Source organism: Amblyraja radiata, chromosome 29 (genome assembly GCF_010909765.2).
Source record: "Amblyraja radiata isolate CabotCenter1 chromosome 29, sAmbRad1.1.pri, whole genome shotgun sequence".
In the NCBI taxonomy this organism is placed as follows: domain Eukaryota; kingdom Metazoa; phylum Chordata; class Chondrichthyes; order Rajiformes; family Rajidae; genus Amblyraja; species Amblyraja radiata.
Window position 1 is genome coordinate 31,686,826 of NC_045984.1, and position 22,911 is coordinate 31,709,736.

The following is a 22,911-nucleotide window of genomic DNA, read 5'->3' on the forward strand; positions in this document are numbered from 1 at the left end:
AAATGTCCACGAGTGAAAAAAAAAAAAGCCCCGCGTACCTAAGGCTGGCTTAACGAGCCGCTACGATATATCCACGGACTCCTTACGAACATTCTGCGGGTTTGAAAACTCGGGGGGAATCCGTGAACAACTCGGAAAATTGGGACAGACCCTTCACGGTGCCCAGATTTACGGACAATCGCAAAACACACCGCTGAAGTTTCATCTGTGAAGCAGGAACTGTTGGTGTCGGCCTTGCTAGATACACAAGGTCATGAGGGATAGGAGTAGAATTAGGCCATTCGGCCCATCAAGTCTACTCCGCCATTTAATGAAGGCTGATCTATCTCTCCATCCTGACCCCAATTCTCCTGCCTTTCCCCCACGACCTCTGCCAACCTGCAGGGCATTGCCCCATGGAAAAACCTCAAGTTAACAGAGATTCACTGAACTGCATTGACAGAGCAGTGTAGTTGTCGGTGGGACTGAGGAACATGCCCGCCTCGTTGGGTAACCTGGCGACCACCGTCTTGTTGTGCCCTTGAGTGTGCAATGTCATTTCTTCTCGTGACCCGCTGGTGTAGGGACACTGCAAACAGCTGTACTGGCCCCGACTGTGCTCCCAAACAATCCTGCTGCTGGAAGATTGAGCTGCAGGGGAGAGAGAGAGAGAAAGAGCAGGACTCGATCAATACTTGGCATCCACGTTACGCTTAAAGTATGCAAAGGCAAGACAAAGGTGGACAAAAAATGCTGGAGAAACTCAGCGGGTGAGGCAGCGTCTATGGAGCGAAGGAATAGGTGACGTTTCGGGTCGAGACCCGGAAGGGTCTCGACCTGAAACGTCACCTATTCCTTCGCTCCATAGATGCTGCCTCACCCTTAAGGGTCTCGACCCGAAACGTCACCTATTCCTTCGCTCCATAGATGCTGCCTCACCCTTAAGGGTCTCGACCCGAAACGTCACCTATTCCTTCGCTCCATAGATGCTGCCTCACCCTTAAGGGTCTCGACCCGAAACGTCACCTATTCCTTCGCTCCATAGATGCTGCCTCACCCGCTGAGTTCCCGGAAGGGTCTCGACCCGAAACGTCACCCATTCCTTCTCTTAAGAGATGCTGCCTGTCCCACTCAGTTACTCCAGCATTGTGTATCCATCTTCGGTTAAGACTCTTCTTCGGACTGATCAGAGAGTATTGTGATCAGTTCTGGGCGCCGTGATCCAGGAAAGATGTTGTCAAGCTGGAAAGGCTACAGAGAAGATTTACGCGGTTGTTGCCAGGGCTAGAGGGTCTGAGCTATAGGGAGAGGTTGTAAAGACTGGGCCTTAGAATTAAAGGGGAGGTCATTTAAGACTGAGGTGAGAGAAAAAACTTTTTCACCCGGAGAGTTGTGAATTTATGGAATTCCCTGCCACAGAGGGCAGTGGAGGCCAAATCATTATAAACCAAACCGATACTACAAGTAAGTTGACCATCAGACCCCTGGATTTAAGAGAGAGTTAGATAGAGCTCTAGGGGCTAGTGGAGTCAAGGGATATGGGGAGAAGGCAGGCACGGGTTATTGATTGGAGACTATCAGCCATGATCACAATGAATGGTGGTGCTGGCTTGAAGGGCCGAATGGCCTCCTCCTGTACCTATTTTCTATGTTTCTATGTCTCTATTCCCAGTCTACACAACTAGTCTTCCTTGGTCTCGACCCAAAACGTCCCCTAAGGGTGAGGCAGCATCTATGGAGCGAAGGAATGGGTGACGTTTCGGGTCGAGACCCTTAAGGGTGAGGCAGCATCTATGGAGCGAAGGAATAGGTGACGTTTCGGGTCGAGACCCTTCCGGGTCTCGACCCAAAACGTCGCCTATTCCTTCGCTCCATAGATGCTGCCTCACACGCTGAGTTTCTCCAGCATTTTTGTCTACATGCAAGGTTAAAAAAAATCGATAACAAAATGAAAAAAAAAATATTTACTTAGGAAAGGCAAGAAAAGTGTAACTTAAAAATTAAAATACACCTCACCTGGATTTTTCTTCCAGACTGCATTGGAGAAAGGTAGACTTTCAGAAGGGAAGCATGGTGTGAGTCGTGGAAGTGTGGCACTTTGAGCGAGGGGGTAAGGTGCGGGGTGCATGTATGGGATGAAGGGGCCGGGCATGGAAGAGTGCCCCTGTCTGTGAAACCTTAGGCTGGGCGCGGGAAACATCGATGGCTCCAGGAGTGGGAAGGGGTGCGGAGCTGCGGGGAGCAGCGGCATCGAGCTGAGTGAAGAATGTAGACTCGGCAAGGTGTCGTGGAACAGGGCGACAGGCTTGGAGCTGGGGACAGTGCCGGCCACGTCTGCACTGCTGGCCCTTCCCAGCTGCCTGATAACGCTTTGAAATTTCACCGGCTCCGCAGCGGCTGGTGGCCTGGCCGGCGGGTCCAACTCCGGTGGCAGTCTCTTCACATCCCTGCCGCACACGCTCACGTGCTTGGAGTAGGACTGGTGCTTTTGAAACCGAGATTTACAACTTGGACACCTACAAAGCAAATCATTTCATAGTTACGTCTCATATCAACAACATTTAAACATGTAAAAACTGAATCACTTTAAGTATAGTGTTCTACATTGGAGAGGTCTGGTCGCCAACCTAGAATGTTGCAGGTCAGGCAGCATCTCTGGAGAGAAGGAATGGGCGACGTTTCGGCTCGAGACCCTTCCTCAGACAGGGAGTCAGGGGAGAGGGAGACACGGAGCTATGGAAGGGGAACAACGTGAGTTCTGACACACCTTACATTCTCTGTGTCACCCATCCCCATCTCTGTGTCTCCCTCTCCCCTGACTCTCAGTCTGAAGAAGGGTCTCGACACGAAACGCCACCCATTCCTTCTCTCCAGAGATGCTGCTTGTCCCGCTGAGTTACTCCAGCTTTTTGCGTCTATCTTCAGTGTAGACCATCATCTGCAGTTCCTTCCTACGCATAGAAGGTTGCAGGGTTACGTCACCTACCTAGGAGACAAGTGACCCAGGTTAATACATCAGTGCCACACTGTCCTGCTCAAAGTGCTGCCTTTGAACTAGAGATTAAATCCAGGCTATGCCTGTTTGTCCACTGGTTCAAACATTCCCAATTTGATGGGTGGAAAAGTGCTAATATGTCTTCCTTGTATGTTGCAAAACATATTTGGCAAATAAAATCCGATTCTGATATATGTGTTAGAACTCAGGCCCAAGTCAGCTATTGCATTCAAATGCAATAAATGACTTGGGGGAGGGGTGGCACAGCGGTGCAGCGGGTAGAGCTGCTGCCCCACACCGCCAGAGGCCCGGGTTCGATCCTGACTACGGGTGCTGTGTGTACGGAGTTTGTACGTTCTCCCCGGGACCCGCGTGGGTTTTGTCCGGGTGCTCCGGCTTCCTCCCAGAGCACCGATTTGTGCCGTGAGATCTCTCTGGGTGGATTAGTAGCGGGGTTCCATTGGAAGGGGTCTGATGGTCAACTTACTTGTAGTATCGGTTTGGTTTATAATGAGTTTTCATATGATTCATCAGCTGATGCATGGAGGGGAAAGATTCATTGCAGGCATTTGCACAACATTTATACACTCTCCCTAAAACAAAACACAAAGAGAAAGCAACACATGCTGTCATTGTTTGACGATTTAACATAGTAATTTCATTCTAGAAAATGAATGCAGCACACGTGGCGCAGCGGTAGAGTTGCTGCCTCACAGCGCCAGCAACCCGGGTTCGATCCTGACTACGGGTGCTGTCTGTACGGAGTTTGCACGTTCTCCCCGTGACCCGTGTGGGTTTCCTCCCACCCTCCAGTGGCGTGCAGGTTTGTAGGTTAATTGGCCCTCTGTAAATTGTCCCTAGTGTGTGGGATAGAACTTGTGTACGGGTATGATCGATGGTCGGCATGGACTCAGTGGGCTGAAGGGCCCGTTCCCACGCTGTATCTCTAAACATGATTAAACCAGTCTGGTATACCTAAGATAGGCACAAAAAAACACAGCGGGGTCGGGCAGCACCTCTAGAACAAAGGAATATGCGATGTTTCAGTCTGATACAGGGTCTCGACCCGAAACATCACCTATTCTAGTCTAAAGAAGGGTCTAGACCCGAAACATCACCCTTTGTTTTCTCCAGAGATGCTGCCTGACCCACAGAGTTACTCCAGCATTTTGTGTCTATCTTTGGTGTAAACCAGCATCTGCAGTTCCTTCCTGCACAGTCTGGTATACAGTCTGGTCTTGTTATTATGGACCTGTTTGTAACGGATTTAGTTTATAGTGGACAGTGAATACAATGAATCAGACACTACCATCTCTATATGAACACAGGCTGCTGTGAGGAGCAGCACCTCATATTCCGCTTGGGCAGTCTGCACCCTAACGGCATAAACATTGACTTCTCCAATTTCCTGTCCCATCTGCTCGCGTTTGGCCCATATATCGCTCTAAACCTGTTTTATCCATGTACTCGTCTAAATGCTTCTTAACATTTGCGATAGTCTCAGCCTCAACTCCCTCCTCCGGCAGCTTGTTCCACACACCTACCACCCTTTGTGTAAAAAAGGTAACTCCTCAGATTCCTATTAAACCCCCCCCCCCCCCCCCCCCTCTCCCCCTCACAATAAACCTATGTCCTCTGCTTCTCGATTCCCCTACTCTGGGCAAAAGACTCCATGCCATTCATCTATCTTTTCCCCTGGTGATCTTATACGTTATAAGATTACCCCCTCATCCTCCTGCACTCCAAGGAATAAAGTCCTAGCTTTGTGCCTTTACACTATTTATTGATAATCTAAGACCTTCTGGCCCAGTCCTTACAAACAGGACCTCTTGTCTGCCTTTTTGGTCACTGACAATAGAAAATAGGTGCAGGAGTAGGCCATTCGGCCCTTCGAGCCAGCACCGCCATTCAATGTGATCATGGCTGATCATCCCCAATCAGTACCCAGTTCCTGCCTTCTCCCCATATCCCTTGACTCCGCTCACTGGTGTGATGGCCAGAGCCCACAGCTGTGTGCTTCACCACAACTATAACATGTTCTGCGTCGGCTACCAGTTATTGGGGAGGTTGGGTACCGTTTAAGGACCGCAGTCCTTCTCAGATAGGTATGTAGCGATCTATCGGACGCAGCTACCAACCAAGACTGGGCCCATCTGAAACCACCTTCCTGCAAGGTTCCCATAGCCTTGTATCTATCATTGCCCCAAATTCACTTCAGTTTTGAGTGTCGCAACATATATTAGCACTACACACGGAACATGGTTAGCGTTGGAAGGAACTGCAGATGCTGGTTTACACTGAAGATAAGACACAAACTGCTGGAGTAACTCAGCGGGTCAGGCAGCATCTCTGGAAAAAAGGAATAGGTGACGTTTCGGGTCTGAAGAAGGGTCTCGACCCAAAACGTCGCCTATTCCTCTCCAGAGATGCTGCCTGACCCGCTGGGTTACTCCAGCATTTTGTGTCTATCCGTAGTTAGTGCTCCACCTCAAATCTAAACCAAAACTTTAAATCCTTGCTTCTCAAAGTGGCCAATTCCTACCCCCGCCCCCATCTCTGTAAACTACAGCTAAGATAATCTTAATAGGAAGCACTTCCTGAAGACACAATTATTGGAGCTAACATCAGCCTTGGCAACTTGTCACATCCTGTAGGAGGAACACATTAACAGACACAAAAAGCTGGAGTAACTCAGCGGGACAGGCAGCATCTCTGGAGTGAAGGAATGGGTGACGTTTTGGGTCGAGCCCCTATTTCAGGCTTACTCCAGCACTGAAACACTGTGTCTATCTTCGCTTTGAACCAGCATCCGCAGTTCCTTCATAAACAATAGGAACGCATTAATGTTCCTTCCTGCTCCTTGACACTGGCAGCTAGTGTCAAGTGAAACCACTGAACATTTGGCTGAGAATGCACTTCTCACGATACATCCTCGCTAATTCATTGCTGTTTTTCATGGAAACAGGATATCTGTCTCCGTCTACTTTAATCTCTAACAGAGCTTTGGTAAATCGATGTCCAGGGCCTCCTCCATTGTCAGAGAGAGATACAATGCAAATTGGAGGGACAGCTCCTCATATTTCGCTTGGGCACCTTACACCCCAGCAGTGTGAACATTGATTTCTCTAATAGACAATAGGTGCAGGAGTAGGCCATTCGGCCCTTCGAACCAGCACCACCATTGAATGTGATCATGGCTGATCATCCCCAATCAGTACCCCGTTCCTGCCTTCTCCCCATATCCCCCGACTCCGCTATTTTTAAGAGCCCTATCCAGCTCTCTCTTGAAAGCATCCAGAGAACCGGCCTCCACCGCCCTCTGAGGCAGAGAATTCCACAGACTCACCACGCCTGTGAGAATAGGTGTTTCCTCGTCTCCTTTCTAAATGGCTTACCCCTTATTCTTAAACTGTGGCCCCTGGTTCTGGACTCCCCCAACATCGGGAACATGTTTCCTGCCTCTAGTGTGTCCAAACCCTTAACTTCAAGTAACCCCGGCATCCCCCCCTCTCTATCCCTCCCCAACCCAAGTTGTACCAGCTTCAAAGTCGTCTTGTTGAATCTCATTGTCTGCTAACAATGGCCGATTTCATTCATCATTGTTACTGTTTTCACACATCTTTCATTCATTTGTTCTACATCTCTCTACATCACCGAGTATATCTCTCGTTTCCCTCTCCCCCGACTCTCAGTCTAAAGAAGGGTCTCGATCTGAAACGTCACCCATTCCTTCTCTCCAGAGATGCTGCCGGTCCCGCTGAGTTACACACACGAGACGGGTTTAGGAAACCTGGAGAAAACCCACCCAGGTCACGGGGAGAACGTACAAACTCTGCACAGACAGCACCCGTAGTCAGGATCGAACCCGGGTCTCCGGCGCTGTGAGGCAGCAGCTCTACCCGCTGTGCCACCGTGCCGCCCAGCGGGTCAGGCAGCATCTGCGAGAAGAGAGCCGGCCACACAGATGCTGCCCGACCTGCTGAGTCTTCCCAGCAGATGTGGATAGTCAACCTTATGGGATGGAATGCTGAGGCTCTACAAGGCGCTGGTCAGGCCGCATTTGGAATATTGTGAGTAGTTTTGGGCAACATATCTGAGGAAGGATGTGCTGGCTCTGGAGAGGGTCCACAGGAATGATCCCAGGAATGAGTAGGCTATGATGAGCATTTGACGGCACTGGGCCTATACTCGCTGGAGTTTAGAAGCACGAGGGGGGGACCTCACTGAAACGTACAGAATAGTGAAAGGCTTGGATAGAGTGGACGTGGAGAGGATGTTTCCACTAGTGGGAGAGTCTAGGACTAGATGTCACAGCCTCAGAATTAAAGGACGTTCTTTTAGGAAGGAGATGAGGAGGAATTTCTTTAGTCAGAGGGTGGTGAATCTGTGGAATTCTTTGCCGCAGACGGCTGTGGAGGCCAAGTCAGTGGATATTTTTAAGGCAGAGGTAGACAGATTCTTGATCAGTACGGGTGTCAGAGGTTATGGGGAGAAGGCAGGAGAATGTGGTTAGGAGGGAGAGATAGATCAGTCATGATTGAATGGCGGAGCAGACTTGATGGGCCGAATGGCCCAATTCTGTTCCTATCACATGACCTTACGACCTTATTGATCCTAGAGAGCTTCTGTCGCCACACAAAGAAAAGTCAACTTGCAGTTTGTCAGTGGATTGCAAAAGACAAACTTTACATAAAGAGTTCACCAGCGATTGACCAGAACATTAGGTTCTCAGCTAATCTTCAGCAGACATGGAGTTTGGTCACTTACCTGCGTGGGGTCGGAGTGACGGAGCTCTGGAGCTTATTAATAGGATTTTAAAAGAGATTAATGATCGCTTAAAAATTACCGATGATTCCTCTTTCACCCATGTCCCTGGTACGATGTTTAGTTTAGAGATACAGTGTGTAAACAGGCCCTTTGGCCCACCGAACCCACGCAGACCAGCGATCACCCCTGGTGTATCTAGCCCTACCCTACAAACACACACTAGGGGCGATTTACAGAAGGCAATTAACCTACAAGCCTGAGATAGGCACATAAAGCTGGAGTAACTCAGCAGGATGGGCAGCATCTCTGGGGAGAAGGAATAGGTGATGTTTCGGGTCAAGACCCTGCTTCAGACTGAGACTCAGGGGAAAGGGAAACGAGAGATATAGATGGTGAAGTAGAGATATATAGAACAAATGAATGAAATATATGCAAAACAAGTAATGATGATAAAAGAAACTGGCCATTATTAGTTGTGGGTAGATAAAAATGCTGGAGAAACTCAGCGGGTGTGGCAGTATCTTTGGAGCGAAGGAAATAGGTGACGTTTCAGGTCTAGACCCTTGTTAGTTGTGGCCGAGGTGAAAACGAGTCGCAGACAATGAGACTCAACAAGACGACTTTGAAGCTGGTACGACTTGGGTGGGGGAGGGACGGAGAGAGAGAGAGACAGAGAGGGGATGTAAGGGTTACTTGAAGTTAGAGAAACCAATCTCACACCACTGGGTTGAAAGCTGCCCAAGCGAAACCTACAAAGCTGCACGTCTTTATAACGAGGGATGAAGCTGGGTCTTCGGGAGCCGCTCCAGTGGACCGAGCGTGCGGGCCGACCGGACTGGAAAATGGCGCCAAAACATGGCGGAGTCACGCAAGTGGAATTTCTGCAAAAAGAGTTTCACTGTCGGGCAGCTGTACGTGCGTCCAATAATACACCAGGGATCCAGTGAGTTTGTGAACATGTGAATATTTCTCTCCTATGGAGAGGAGTGCATCAGTTTTGATTTGGATTATGCCTAAAGTTATCCAAATGAACGTGCTATTGTCGTATGATATGAGATGATACAATAGAACTTTATATATCCCACGAGGGAAGTTGTACATGTTCAAGTTCAAGTGAGTTTATTGTCATGTGTCCCTGTATAGGACAATGAAATTCTCCATGTACATGTTTTGGCCATTGGGGCTCGTTTGTATTGAATAGTTAAACAAAAATAACTCTTGTTTAAAAAAAATTAAAATGGGGGAAAAAGATTTAATATGAATCTGAGGTGTCACTTTTCTTCTTTTTTTTTTTTAAACACCAATGGCGGTGGGTTTACGGAACGAGCTGTCGGAGGAGGCAGTTGTGGCTGGGACTATCACTACAGTTGGGCAGGTACATGGATAGGACAGGTTTGGATGGATATGGGCCAAACGCAGGCAGGTAGAGATAGTGTCGATGGGGCATGTTGGCCAGTGTGGGCAAGTTGGGCCGAAGGGCCTGTTTACACACTGTGTGACGCTAGGACTCTCAGGATTTTAACAGATCATAATACAGGATTGAAAATGAATAAATTAAAGTACGGCAACACGAGGGGCTGATTTAACATTCGTCGGTAATGGAAGAAGCAAAGAGAATTCACGTCGAGATTGGACGCGACTGATAAAGGCAAGGGCTGAGTGTGGCTGGCTTAGTACTCCTTGCTCTTGTTCGCCCCCTGCTGTAAACATGGATACACTACGGCAAAGCATTAAACATGTCTCCTACAAACTAGAATAGAATACAAAATAGAAAATGAACACTATTATTCAACTTAGTTTGCATCCATCTGTAGATGCACAGAGCCTCTTGCCCGGAGTAGGGGAATCGTGGACCAGAGGACGTAGGGTTTAAGGTGAAGGGGAAAGGATTTAATAGGAATCTGAGGGTTAATTTTTCCACACAGAGGGCAGTGGGTGTATGGAACAAGCTGCTGGAGGAGGTAGTTGAGGCTGGGACAATCACAACGCTTAAGAAACAGTTGGACAGGTACATGGATAGGACAGGTTTGGAGGGATATGGACCAAACGCGGGCAGGTGGGACTAGTGTAGCTGGGACATGTTGGCCGGTATGGGCAAGTTGGGCCGAAGGGCCTGTTTCCACGCTGTATCACTCTATGACTCTACTTGGCAAAAGGGTTTAAACCTCACTTTTAAGGTTTCGGAAGGAAGTGCAGATGCTGGTTTACACCGAAGATGAACACAGAATGCTGGGGTAACTCAGCGGGACAGGCAGCATCTCTGGAGAGAAGGAATGGGTGACGTTTCGGGTCGAGACCCTTCCTCAGTATTGTCCTTGAGCTTCGTCCCCTTCGATCTGTCGTTTTCACGCCTTGCCCTTCCATATCCGTGTGTCTCCCTCTCCCCCGACTCTCAGTCTGAAGAAGGGTCTCGACCCGAAACGTCACCCATTCCTTCTCTCCGGAGATGCTGCCTGTCCCACTGAGTTACTCCAGCATTTTGTGTCTATCTTCACTCTTAGCCAACAATTACAACTTATACCAGTCCCCAGCAGCAGAGGGCGATCTTGTTCAATAGCCGATCACAAGGTGGCTCATTAATGAAACTAACTTAAATTCATTCTGGTGTCAAACTGGTTTGAGAGTTATATTCAGGTCTTGGATAAGTTTAGTTAGGTTCGCCAGGTTAATTCCCGGGATGGCGGGACTGACATATGATGAAAGAATGGGTCGACTGGGCTTGTATTCACTTGAATTTAGAAGGATGAGAGGGTATCTTACAGAAACATATACAATTCTTAAAGGTAGACAAATGTGCTGGAGAAACTCAGCGGGTGCAGCAGCATCTATGGAGCGAAGGAAATAGGCAACGTTTCGGGACGAAACGTTGCCTATTTCCTTCGCTCCATAGATGCTGCTGCACCCGCTGAGTTTCTCCAGCACTTTTGTCTACCTTCGATTTTCCAGCATCTGCAGATCCTTCTTAAATACAATTCTTAAAGGATTGGACAGGCTAGACACAGGAAAAAAATGTTCCCGATGTTGGGGGGGGGGGGGAGTCCAGAACCAGGGGTCACACAGTTTAAGAATAAGGGGTAGGCCATTTAGGACTGAGATGAGAAAAAACTTTTTCACCCAGAGAGTTGTGAATCTGTGGAATTCTCTGCCACAGAAGGCAGTGGAGGCCAATTCACTGGATGTTTTCAAGAGAGAGTTAGATTTAGCTCTTAGGGCTAACGGAATCAAGGGATATGGGGAAAATGCTGGAACGGGGTACTGATTGTGGATGATCAGCCATGATCGTATTGAATGGCGGTGCAGGCTCGAAGGGCCGAATGGCCTACTCCTGCACCTATTTTCTGTGTTGCTATGAAACTTTGCCTGTAAAGTCCATGATTCTGACAGGCGTAACGCATTATAATCCAGGGCTGCACGGTGCTGTTGCTTTCTTACATTGCCCTTCGGCCCCTCTGATACCGTGCTGGCCATCGATCTCCCCGTACACCAGCACTATCCTATGCACACTGGGGACAATTTACAGAAGCCAATTAACCTACAAACCTGCAAGTCTTTGGAGTGTGGCAAGAAACATGTTCCCGATGTTGGGGGAGTCCAGAACCAGGGGCCGCAGTTTAAGAATAAGGGGTAAGCCATTTAGAACGGAGATGAGGAAACACTTTTTCACACAGAGAGTAGTGAGTCTGTGGAATTCACTGCCTCAGAGGGCGGTGGATGCAGGTTCTCTGGATGCTTTCAAGAGAGAGGTAGAAAGGGCTCATAAAGATAGCGCAGGGGATATGTGGAGAAGGTAGGAACAGGGTACTGATTGGGGATGATCAGCCATGATCACATTGAATGGCGGTGCTGGCTCAAAGGGACGAATGGCCTACTCCTGCACCTATTGTCTATTGATTCCGTTAGCCCTAAGAGCTATATCAAACTCTCTCTTGAAAACATCCAATGAATTGGCCTCCACTGCCTTCCGTTGCAAAGAAATCGACAGATTCGCAACTCTCGGGGTGAAAAAGTTTTCCCTCATCTCAGTCATTCTCTGTGTCTATCTCTCCCCCCCCCCCCCCCCCCCCCCACCCCCCCCCCCCCCCCCCCCGCACCCACAATGACTGTTGTTGGTCCAACCAGAGGGACGGTTAATCTGGCAACACTCTGGGACCGAGGGTGCAGGAAAATCGGTGGTGAACCTGTACGAGGCTACACTTTAAACAATCGCGTGTTAACCGCTTGCAATCTTGCTCATACCCGCCATCGACAATGTGGTGGCCACCACCCTCTTTTCTGACTCCATCTTGTAAGACATGGCTTTGGCCAGGGCTGGGGCTGTGCTCATCGTAGGGTGAAGACTCCAATGAGAAGGATCCAACACCAGGCTCCAAGCAAAGCAGCTTCGTTCTGTCTGCAGAGCAAACAAAAGTTGAAATTACTCTCCAAAAAAGAAAGAAATGCCCCAAATGGCTGCAAGATGAAGATAAACACAAAGTGCTGGAGTATCTCAGCGGGTCAGGCAGCGTTAACCCCATGACAGATACTCTCCAAACTCCAAGCGCGATGGGTTTCAGGAGCTCATGCACAAGAGACAGAGTCATGTGTAGGAAGGAACTGCAGAGTGCTGGTTTACACTGAAGATAGACACAAAAAGCTGGACCGGCAGCATCTCTGGAGAAAAGGAATGGGTGACGTTTCGGGTCTAGATCCCTTCTGAAGAAGAATTGCTCTAACATTTTGTGTCTATCTTTGGTTTAAACTAGCATTTAGTTCCTTCCTACACAAGGACCTGTCCATCTCTGCTTTAATAATACTTAATGACAGCCTCCACTGTTTGTGGCAATCAATTCCACAGATTACATTACGAAAACTCATCTTGTTTATTTGTATGCGTGCAAGTATGTGTGATCCTAAAACGATGCCAAAACGGCACACGATAGTGCTACAATTTTGGGCCCACCTTACTCACCATTGTCCTGTGGCAAGTTTCATTCAGGTTGATGGTATATTTTACAAGTTATTCACATTTTAAACTTCACAAAATCCACTTTGACAAAAATCACTTCCATCTGCACAGCCCGTTAGCAACAATGGAATCTTTAAATCTCATTTACATAAAAATTTGCTCTTTTCAAAACATTTCCGTTTTATTCAAATTCTTCCGATTTCATTCACAATTGGATCGCGAATCTCATTTGCTTAAAAACCTTTACAGTAAAAAAAAAAAAATCACGGAAAGAAAACTCCCCTCTAAAAAGAAACATTGTGATTTTCATTGTGTTGGGGGAGTTCTGTGCGATGAGGGGGAATGGAGGAGGATAGGGGAAGGAGGAGGGATGGCGAGGTAATGGCATTGGGGGAACAGGCCTCCTGTGTGACCACTTGGTCTAGTATATTTATTACTAAAACTCTCATCTTGTTTGTTTGTATGCGTGTCTGTGGTGAGTGTGATCCTCCACCACCCTCTGAGGCAGAGAATTCCACGGACTCACAACTCTGTGTGAAAAAGATGTTTAGGGGCAACATGAGGGGGAACTTCTTTACTCGGAGAGTGGTAGCTGTGTGGAATGAGCTTCCAGTGGAAGTGGTGGAGGCAGGTTCGATTTTATCATTTAAAAATAAATTGGATAGGTATATGGACGGGAAAGGAATGGAGGGTTATGGTCTGAGTGCAGGTAGATGGGACTAGGGGAGAATAAGTGTTCGGCACGGACTAGAAGTGCCGAGATGGCCTGTTTCCGTGCTGTAATTGTTATATGGTTATATGGTTATCTCCATTCTAAATGGCTTTAAGTGGTAAGCCATTTAGAATGGAGATGAGGAACAACTTTTTCACACACAGAGGTGTGAGCCTGTGGAATTCTTAAACTGTGGCCCCTGGTTCTGGACTCCCCCAACATCGGGAACATGTTTCCTGCCTCTAGCGTGTCCAAACCCTTAATTTGAAAGGTCAGTCCGGAAATGTGAAATCCCCCCCAGAACCTCACCTACAGGCGAGGTCAAAAGATCACAGAACTACTTCTGGTCAAATCAATGCAAATTGGGAGCAAGGCATCCTATTTCACAGAAATTACATTGAGATCATAAGATCATGTGATAGGAGTAGAATTAGGCCATTCGGCCCATCAAGTCTACTCCGCCTTTCAATCGTGGCTGATCTTGAACGTCCAGGAGCGAAAAAGACTACAAAAAGTAGTGACCACTGCCCAGTTCATCACCGGCTTTGACCTCCCCACCATCGAAGGGATCTATCGCAGTTATTGCCTCAAAAAGGCAGCCAAAATCATCAAGGACCCACACCATCGTGGCCGCACACTCATCACGCCACTTGCATCGGGAAGAAGGTACAGGAGCCTGAAACAGGTTCAGGAACAGCCTCTTCCCCACAGCCATCAAACACAATGAATAAGCTCTGAGCTCTGAACTGCAAAAGACTATATTATTATTTGTACTATATTTGTTATTTATTGAACATTTTCTCTTTTTTCCCATACAATTTTGTTTTATGTACAACATTTACACATTCACATATTGTGTTGTGCTGCAGTGAGTAAGAATTTCATTGTCCTGTCCTGGACATAACAATAAAACACTCTTGATCTCTCCCTCCTAACCCCATTCTCCTGCCTTCACCCCATAACCCCTGACACCCGTACTAATCAAGAATCTATCTATCTCTGCCTTAAAAATATCCACTGACTTGGCCTCCACAGCCATGCGGAAATGTTCATGATTAGCGACACGAAAGTCGGGTTAAGGGGCTGAAAATTAATGTTAGAATTTACCCAGAAGATAAGACACAAAATGCTGGAGTAACTCCGCGGGACAGGCAGCATCTCTGGAGAGAAGGAATGGGTGACGTTACGGGTCGAGACCCTTCTGCAGACCCAGCACGGTGGCGCAGCGGTAGAGTTGCTGCCTAGTTGCTGCCTCACAGCGCCAGAGACCCAGGTTCGATCCTGACTGCGGGTGCTGTCTGTACGGAGTTTGTACGCTCGCCGCCCCCCTTGACCGTGTGGGCTCTCTCCGGGTGCTCCGGTTCCCCCCACACTCCAAAGACGTGTGGGTTTGTAGGTTAATCGGCGTCTTAGTTGTAAATTGTGTGTGTGTAGGGTGGAGTTAATGTAAAGGTCGGCATGAACTTGCTGGGCCCAAAGGCCTGTTTCCGCGTCGTATCTCTAAACCAACAACAAAAAGCAGCTGCAGACGCTGGGTTTTATACCAAAGATTAAATACACAAAAATGCTGGAGTAACTCAGCGGGACAGGACAGGACGGGACGGGACAGGCAGCAATCGCACCCTTCGTCAGACTCAATTTTCGTGCAGTTTAAATGTTTAAAATGTATTTGAAAAGTCACTCAGGAAATGTGAAATTCCCCAAGTGGCCGGGAATCAGTTTCACCAGAAACGTAAACAAAACAGAAGCGCGCGGGAGGGGGGGGGGGAGAGGGAGAGAGAGTGGGTGGGGGAGAGCGAGGGAGGGTGGGTGAGAGAGGAGGAGAGAGGATGGGTGTGGGGGGAGGGAAGGAGAGGGGGAGAGAGAGTTAGGGGGAGAGAGGGGGGTGGTGGAGATGGAAGGAGAGAGAGAGACGGAGGAAACACAGTTAGGAGCTCCCCCTGAATGCACTCACCGCCTGCCCTCACGAAGTCCCCGGTCACTGCTGCTTCCTGTAGCAATGTGTCGCTGGCTTCACTGGTCGCTGGCTCCACTGGGCCCTGGCTACACTGTAGCAGTGAATCGCTGGCTACACTGTAGCAATGTGTCGCTGGCTACACTGTAGCAATGTGTCGCTGGCTACACTGTAGCAATGTGTCGCTGGCTACACTGGGCCCTGGCTACACTGGATCCTAGCTACACTGTAGCAATGTGTCGCTGGCTACACTGGGCCCTGGCTACACTGTAGCCATGTTTCTGAGCAGCAGCAGTGCCTGTATCGCGATGCTGTGTGGCGGGGCGGTCGCTGTATGAAGTAAGAAGCTGCTGCTGCCGATCAGAGGCTCATCACACAAGCTGCCTGCGCGCAGTAACACACACGAAATACACAACCCTGAACACCTCTGCACGATGAAGCATACAGGCACAGAAACAAGGAACTGCAGATGTGTCGGAAGGAACTGCAAGTTTTATGACCTAATTCTACTCCTATAACTTGTGGGCTGCAGATGCTGCTTTGGTTCTGGTTAAACCAAAATGCTGGAGTATAACTCAGCGGGACAGGCAGCGTCTCTGGATAGAAATTACACATTCCTTCTCTCCAGAGATGCTGCCTGTCCCGCTGAGTTACTCCAGCATTCTGTGTGTCTATCTTTGATATAAACCGCAGCATCTGCAGTCCCTACACATTTTACTTATTTACCTTTACTTTACCTCAGAGATACAGCGCGGAAACCAGGCCATTCGGCCCGCGATCAGTACACTAGTTCTATCCTACACCCTAGGGACGATTTACAGAAGCCAATTAACCTGCAAACTTGCGCGGCTTTGGAGTGTGGGAGGAAACCGGAGCACCCGGAGAAAGCCCACGCGGTCACGTGGAGAACGTGCAAACTCCATACAGACAGCACCCGTAGTCAGGATCGGACCCGGGTCTCCGGCGCTCCAGCATTTTGTGCCTATCGTCGGTTTAAACCATCATCTGCAGTTCCTTCCTGCACAGAAAGGTTATAGAGTCCCCTTAGTCCTTACTTAGTCCTTACGAGTATTGGTGCCCACTATGTTCTGGTGTGCTAAAGCAAAACAAGAATTTCATGGTCCTATCAGGGGCACATGACAATAAAACTCTCTTGAACTCTTGAAATTAGTTCACCCCACCAGCCTCCACATCCAACACACCTGGATGTGGATGTAGTGGCTGCACAGCTCCAGGTAGGGCATCACTCAGCACTGTGTTGGTGGTGAATGTGTTAGTCCAGATGGAGATGCATCTGTGTATGTGTTGGTGTTTTGGAGATCTCTGATGCCAGCTGGTAGGATGTTCCAATCCCTTGCTGTCGTGAAGAAAAACCAGTGATAAGTGCTAATGAAGTACCGTACAGAATGAAATAATGTCCGGGTTGGTAGCTTCTGGTTGACGTGCCGATGGGTGCTTGGGTTCACTGGATGCAGCCCTCTATCTTTAAATTAATAGTGGTATTCTTGATCTTGTGGAATGATGTCAGTCTGATGAACTTACGACCAGTAGTAAACATAGAAACATAGAAAATAGGTGCAGGAGTAGGCCATTCAGCCCTTCGAGCCTGCACCGCCATTCAATATGATCATGGTTGATCATCCAACTCAGTATCCTGTACCTGCCTTCTCTCCATACCCCCCGATCCCTTTATCCACAAGGGCCACATCAAACTCCCTCTTAAATATAGCCAATGAACTGGCCTCAACTACCTTCTGTGGCAGAGAATTCCAGAGATTCACCACTCTCTGTGTGAAAAATGTTTTCCTCATCTCGGTCCTAAAAGATTTCCCCCTTATCCTTAAACTGTGACCCCTTGTTCTGGACTTCCCCAACATTGGGAACAATCTTCCTGCATCTAGCCTGTCCAAGAGTAGGTGGGTGATGCTGGTACTTCATTGTCACTTTGCACCGAGCTGCCGTGAAAGTCTTTGTAAAGTACACAAAATAGTTGGCACAATAGTTATGAAAAGTACTCGTCCCTTCTTTCCACTCCAACCCCCCCCCCACCCCCCCTCAGTTTAGTTTAGAGATACAGCGCAGAAACAGGCCCTTCGGCCCATCAAGCCCACACCGACCAGCGACCCCCACACACTATCACTATCCTACACACACACTAGGGACAATTTACATTTACCAAGCCAATTAAAAGCATAGAAAATATGTCCAGGAGTAGGCCATTCGGCCCTTCGAGCCAGCACCACCATTCAATGTGATCATGGCTGATCATCCACAATTAGTACCCTGTTCCTACCTTCTCCCCATATCCCCTCTCTTTAAGAGCCCCATCTAGCTCTGGTTGAAAGCATTCAGAGAACTGGCCTCCACCAGCCTCTGAGGCAGAGAATTCCACAGACTCACCACTCTCTGTGAGAAAAAGTGTTTCCTCGTCTCTGTTCTAAATGGCTTACTCCTTATTCTTAAGCTGTGGCCCCTGGTTCTGGACTCCCCCAACATTGGGAACATGTTTCCTGCCTCGAGCGTGTCCAAGCCCTTAATAATCTTATATGTTTCAATAAGATACCCTCTCATCCTTCCAAATTCCAGAGTATACAAGCCCAGCTGCTCCGTTCTCTCAGCATAAAAGTCAGTATCTCTATCGCTGGGCTAGGTGGTGAGGATCTGGAGAAGGGGTGGGCAACCTTGTTCTGCATTGGGGAGAGACCCATGTCTGTGAGCCGATGGCGGGCCACATCTATCATGTGTACACATGGATCACATCACATGTTCACAGAAGGTGGACAAAAATGCTGGAGAAACTCAGCGGGTGAGGCAGCCTCATCCTTGCGTGTCTCACCCGCTGAGTTTCTCCAGCATTTTTGTCTCCCTTCGATTTTTCCAGCATCTTCAGTTCTTTCTTAAACGTGTTCACAGAAGGTGCGTGGCCGTGCCGGCGGCTTTGCGCAGGATGTGGTACGGCCAGAGCCCGGCGCTCGGTGGGCCGGATGCTTTCGGTTTATGGGCCGCATTCGGCCCGGGGGCCGTAGGTTGCCGACATCTGGTCTAGGGGAAGAGGTGGAACAAGAACAGGCATGTGATGGGTGGATTCAGTTGTAAGACTCCACCAACCTCCTCCCCACCCAGTCTATCACCCGCCTCCCTTCCCGCCATTTAAAATGGCGGATGTGCAGGAGTGGGCACCGTCTGTGTATGGCAGCCTGCCCGCAGTCCGTCTCTACACCTTTTTATTTTGTCCTGTTAAAAAATGTTAGTGGAGGTCTTTTATGTGGGGGGTGGGGAAGGGGGAAACTTTATTTCTTAGTCCCCTACCTGGTCGGAGAGGCAGCATCCCTCCAAGCTGCTCCTTCGCCCGTCCTCACGGCCTACCATCGAGAATGGAGCGGCGTTTCCTGTCGGGACCGGCCGGGACTACAGCTTCGGCGGTGGTGGCGCAGCGCTGGGACACCAACACGGAGCGGGCGATGCCTTACCGGGTCGCCGTGCGGTAAGCTCCGGAGCGCTGTGGCCGCCGACTCCCAACATCGCGGAGCTGGGGCTGCAGGCGTCCGGCCGCAGGCGGCACTGGATTTGGAGCGCCGCGGAGCCTGGGATCGAGTTCGCCGGGGTCGGAGCTCCAACCGGCGCGGCCTGAGGGCTACGAGTGCCCCGGTCTCCGGGGAGGAGGCAGCCGCTCCAGACTTTCCAAGCCGCTGAGGAATGTTTCACCCGACGCCGGACGGTTCCATCTTCACGGCAAGAGGGCCCTGAAAATTATCGGACTGGCTGCACGGCCACAAATGGGCCCCGACCTCGGGTGTTTCACAGAGATTTTTTTTGTCTAATTGTAGTCCTGTAGGTCTGTGTCCAAGATGGCTGCCGTGAAGAGAGAGTGGACGCTGGCGCGCTTTGGCTGCCGCTGCTCCCTCTTCACACTGTGTTTATGATTTTCTGGTTTTGGATTGAATTCTGTTTTTAATTTGTGTCTCTATGATGTCTTTTTTACCTGTTCTATTCCGATTATATGTTTTTATTTCGATTACTATGTAAGGTGTCCTTGAGATGTCTGAAAGGCGCCCATTAAATAAAATTTATTATTATTATTATTATTAGAGGAAGAGGACTTAACTTTCTGGTGCCTTTCCCCACAGTGGAAATGTTTGATTCTGTTGTGGGGGGGACGTTTGTGTTGAACTCTAATGTTTGTGTCCATTTTATTCATTTTTTTAACCTTTTTCTGTGGTTTGTATGGAAACTTATTATTTAATTTATGTAAAGCACTTTGGTGTCAATGCGAGTTGACTTAAAACGTGCTATATAAATAAAACTTACTTACTTACTTACTTACCTCTCTTGCGCAGCCAAAATATTAGCAATCTTTGTGTAAGAAAGAACTACAGATGCTGGTTTACATTGAAGATAGACACAAAATGCTGGAGTAACTCAGCGGGACAGGCAGCATCTCTGGAGAGAAGGAATGGGTGACGTTTCGGGTCGACGACCCTTCTTCAGACCAGCTATCTTTCCTCTTACCTCCCAGCCCTGACGCAGAGTCTGGAACCACAATGTTCACCTGCATCTTTTCACCCCTCAGATGCAACCTGGCCCCTTGAGTCCTTCCAGTGTTCTGTGTCCCAGCGGGTCACGGGGTTGTGTGGAGAAGTCAAGCCAAGTTTATTCGTCACATACACATACGAGATGTGCAAATGCTCGCGAATTGTGCAAAAATACAAACAAACAAACTACAAAGAATGGAACAGAATCACATATTCACATATAACATATTTGTGAGAGGGAAGAAAAAGGGAAAAAAAACAGCAATTTAAAAAATAAACCACACAGAAGGCAGGAGAGTGGGATTGAGAGGGAGAGATAGATCAGCCATGATTGAATGGGCCGAATTCTGCTCATAGAACTCATGAACATGAATGTAATTAAATCATACCTGTCTTCAACACCAGAGGGCAGTGTCTGCCCTCCCTCTGGTTTGCTGCTTGCTGTTCCATAGTCCACATTGAGAGGGTTCTCGTTCATCTAAGCTGCTGGTTTTCCACTCAGCAATCCCTCTGAATCTAATTGATCGTTCGTCCCCCAGTTAACAATGATCTGTTCTACATCTTCCTTGAACTTCTTCCCCTTTGATGTCTCGTGTTCACACCTTACCCTTCCATATCTCCGTGTCTCTGTCTCCCTCTCCCCCCCCCCCCCCCCCCCCCCCCCCCCCGACTCTCAGTCCGAAGAAGGGTCTCATCATAAACAGGATGAGGGGACAAATTGTTCTGACTGATAGACAAACGTGTGTGACCAGCCCCGGCATCTTTCTGTCCCTGCCCTGATTCTGACCGCTGGGGTTTCTTTCAAGCACCAGCGGCCTTACCTTTACCTGTATCACACTCCAGAAGGTTGGCAGTCATTAGATAAAGGGAGGAACCTTGAGGGGTTACGTTTACACACAGAGTGTGGTGGGTGTATGGAACAAGCTGCTGGAGGAGGTAGTTGAGGCTGGGACTATCCCAACGTTTAAGAAACAGTTAGACAGGTACATGGATAGGACAGGTTTGGAGGGATATGGACCAAACGCAGGCAGGTGGGATTAGTGTAGCTGGGGCATATTGGTCGGTGTGGGCAAGTTAGGCTGAAGGGCCTGTTTCCATGTTGTATCACTCTGCGACTTTAATTTTTTCCATCACGAACGTGGGAAAAACTAAGGAGATGGTTGTTGACTACAGGAGGGCGGGAAAACAATACCATACACCTCTGCACATCGTTGGAGCTGATGTGGAAAGGGTCAGCAGCGTGAAGTTCCTAGGACTCCACCTGTCAGATGTCCTGACGTCCACGACCAACACCACAGCACTGGCCAAGAGAGCCCAGCAGCGACTACACCCTCTCCGAAGACTACGGAAAGCAGGTCTCCCCACTACACACCTACCAACTTTTTATAGGGGGACAATCGAGAGCACATTAACCTACGGCATCACTTCCTGGTTCAGGAGCTGCAAGGCGTACCAACGGCACCAACTAGACAGGATTGTGAAGACCGCCAGCAGGATTATTGGTGCTCCACTCCCTTTCCTGCCGGACATATACAGGAACAGATGTATCAGCAGAGCCATCTCCATCATCAAAGGCCCCTACCACCCATCTCATCACATATTCTCCATCCTGCCATCTGGGAAGAGGTACAGGAGCATTAGCTGCAAAACAAGCAGGATGCTCCTCAGCTTCTTCCCGCAGGCTATAAGACTGATAAACGGACTTTGCCCCCTGCCAAAGTATCGCGCACCAACCACCAACCTGGACAGAGCCACTGTCGTGCCGCTGCCGATCGGAACGCCTGTTGATGTTCAGTAGAGAGTAGAGTGTTTAATTTGTTCATGATATATGTATTTTTATTTCAATTTATTTTTTACTGCACACTGAATGGACACTGGTTGGGCAACGTTTATTTGTTTCCTCTGGGTATGTGAGTACTCAGGAAAATGACAATAAAGATATACTTATACTTACTTATACTTATGGACAATCGGCAGGATTTCAAAATTCAAGTCGGACGTAGGGTACAGACAGGTACTGCATATACACAGACACGTACACACACACTCAAGTGTACACACACACACACAAACAAATCACATATACACTGACAAATGAACACACGCAGGTACAGTCACATGCAGATTTACACATAGATCACATACAACACACATGAAAGATATTCAGAAACACACAGTCATAATAGCTTCATGTGTATAGGTGATTTAAACAGACTACACACACACACACGCGCACACACGTACACGCACACACGCGCACACACATACAGACACACACACGCGCACACACACACACACACACACACAGATACACACACACACACACAGAGATACACACACACACACAGATACACACACACACACACATACACACACACACACACACACATACACACACACACACACACAGACACACACACACACACACACAGACAGACACACACACACACACACACAGACACACACACACACACACACACACACACACATACACAGACACACACACACACACACACAGACAGACAGACACACACACACACACACACACACACACACACACACACACACACACACACACACACACACACACACACATTTAGACACACCAATCCCGTACTTCTCTGTTGCAACAGACATCCTGTGATTGGCTGCCGTGCCAGCCAACATGTGATGCTCCCGACACAGCCTCACACAGAGGCTGCCAGCCTCAGCCCACAGCGAGCATCTCCTCTCCTCTCCTCCGCTCCCAGCCTCAGTACCACAGTGAGCATCGCTCCTCCTCTCCTCTGCTCTCATCTCCTCCTCTCCCCCTGGGCACCCGGCAGCTCCCAGCCTCACTACAGTGAGCATCTCCTCTCTCCTCTTCAACTCTCCTCCTCTCTCCTCTCCTCTCCTCTCCTCTACTCTCCTCTCCTCTCCTCTCCTCTCCTCTCCTCTCCTCTCCTCTCCTCTACTCTCCTCTACTCTCCTCTCCTCTCCTCTCCTCTCATCTCATCTCCTCTCCTCTCCTCTCCCGTCTCCGGCAAC

At 48.8% G+C, this 22,911-nt stretch overlaps 1 protein-coding gene across 1 annotated transcript; it reads right to left on the reverse strand.

Moving 5' to 3' along the window:
* Nucleotides 1–349: 349 nt before the first annotated feature.
* znf414 (zinc finger protein 414) lies at nt 350–15,491 on the reverse strand. Its single transcript, XM_033047187.1, has 5 exons — nt 15,358–15,491; nt 11,978–12,132; nt 3,462–3,567; nt 1,996–2,495; nt 350–630 (listed from the first exon to the last, which is right to left on the reverse strand). The coding sequence occupies exons 2-5, from the start codon at nt 12,063–12,065 to the stop codon at nt 407–409; spliced, it is 918 nt and encodes a 305-aa protein (XP_032903078.1). The 5' UTR covers nt 12,066–12,132; nt 15,358–15,491; the 3' UTR covers nt 350–406.
* Nucleotides 15,492–22,911: the final 7,420 nt, after the last annotated feature.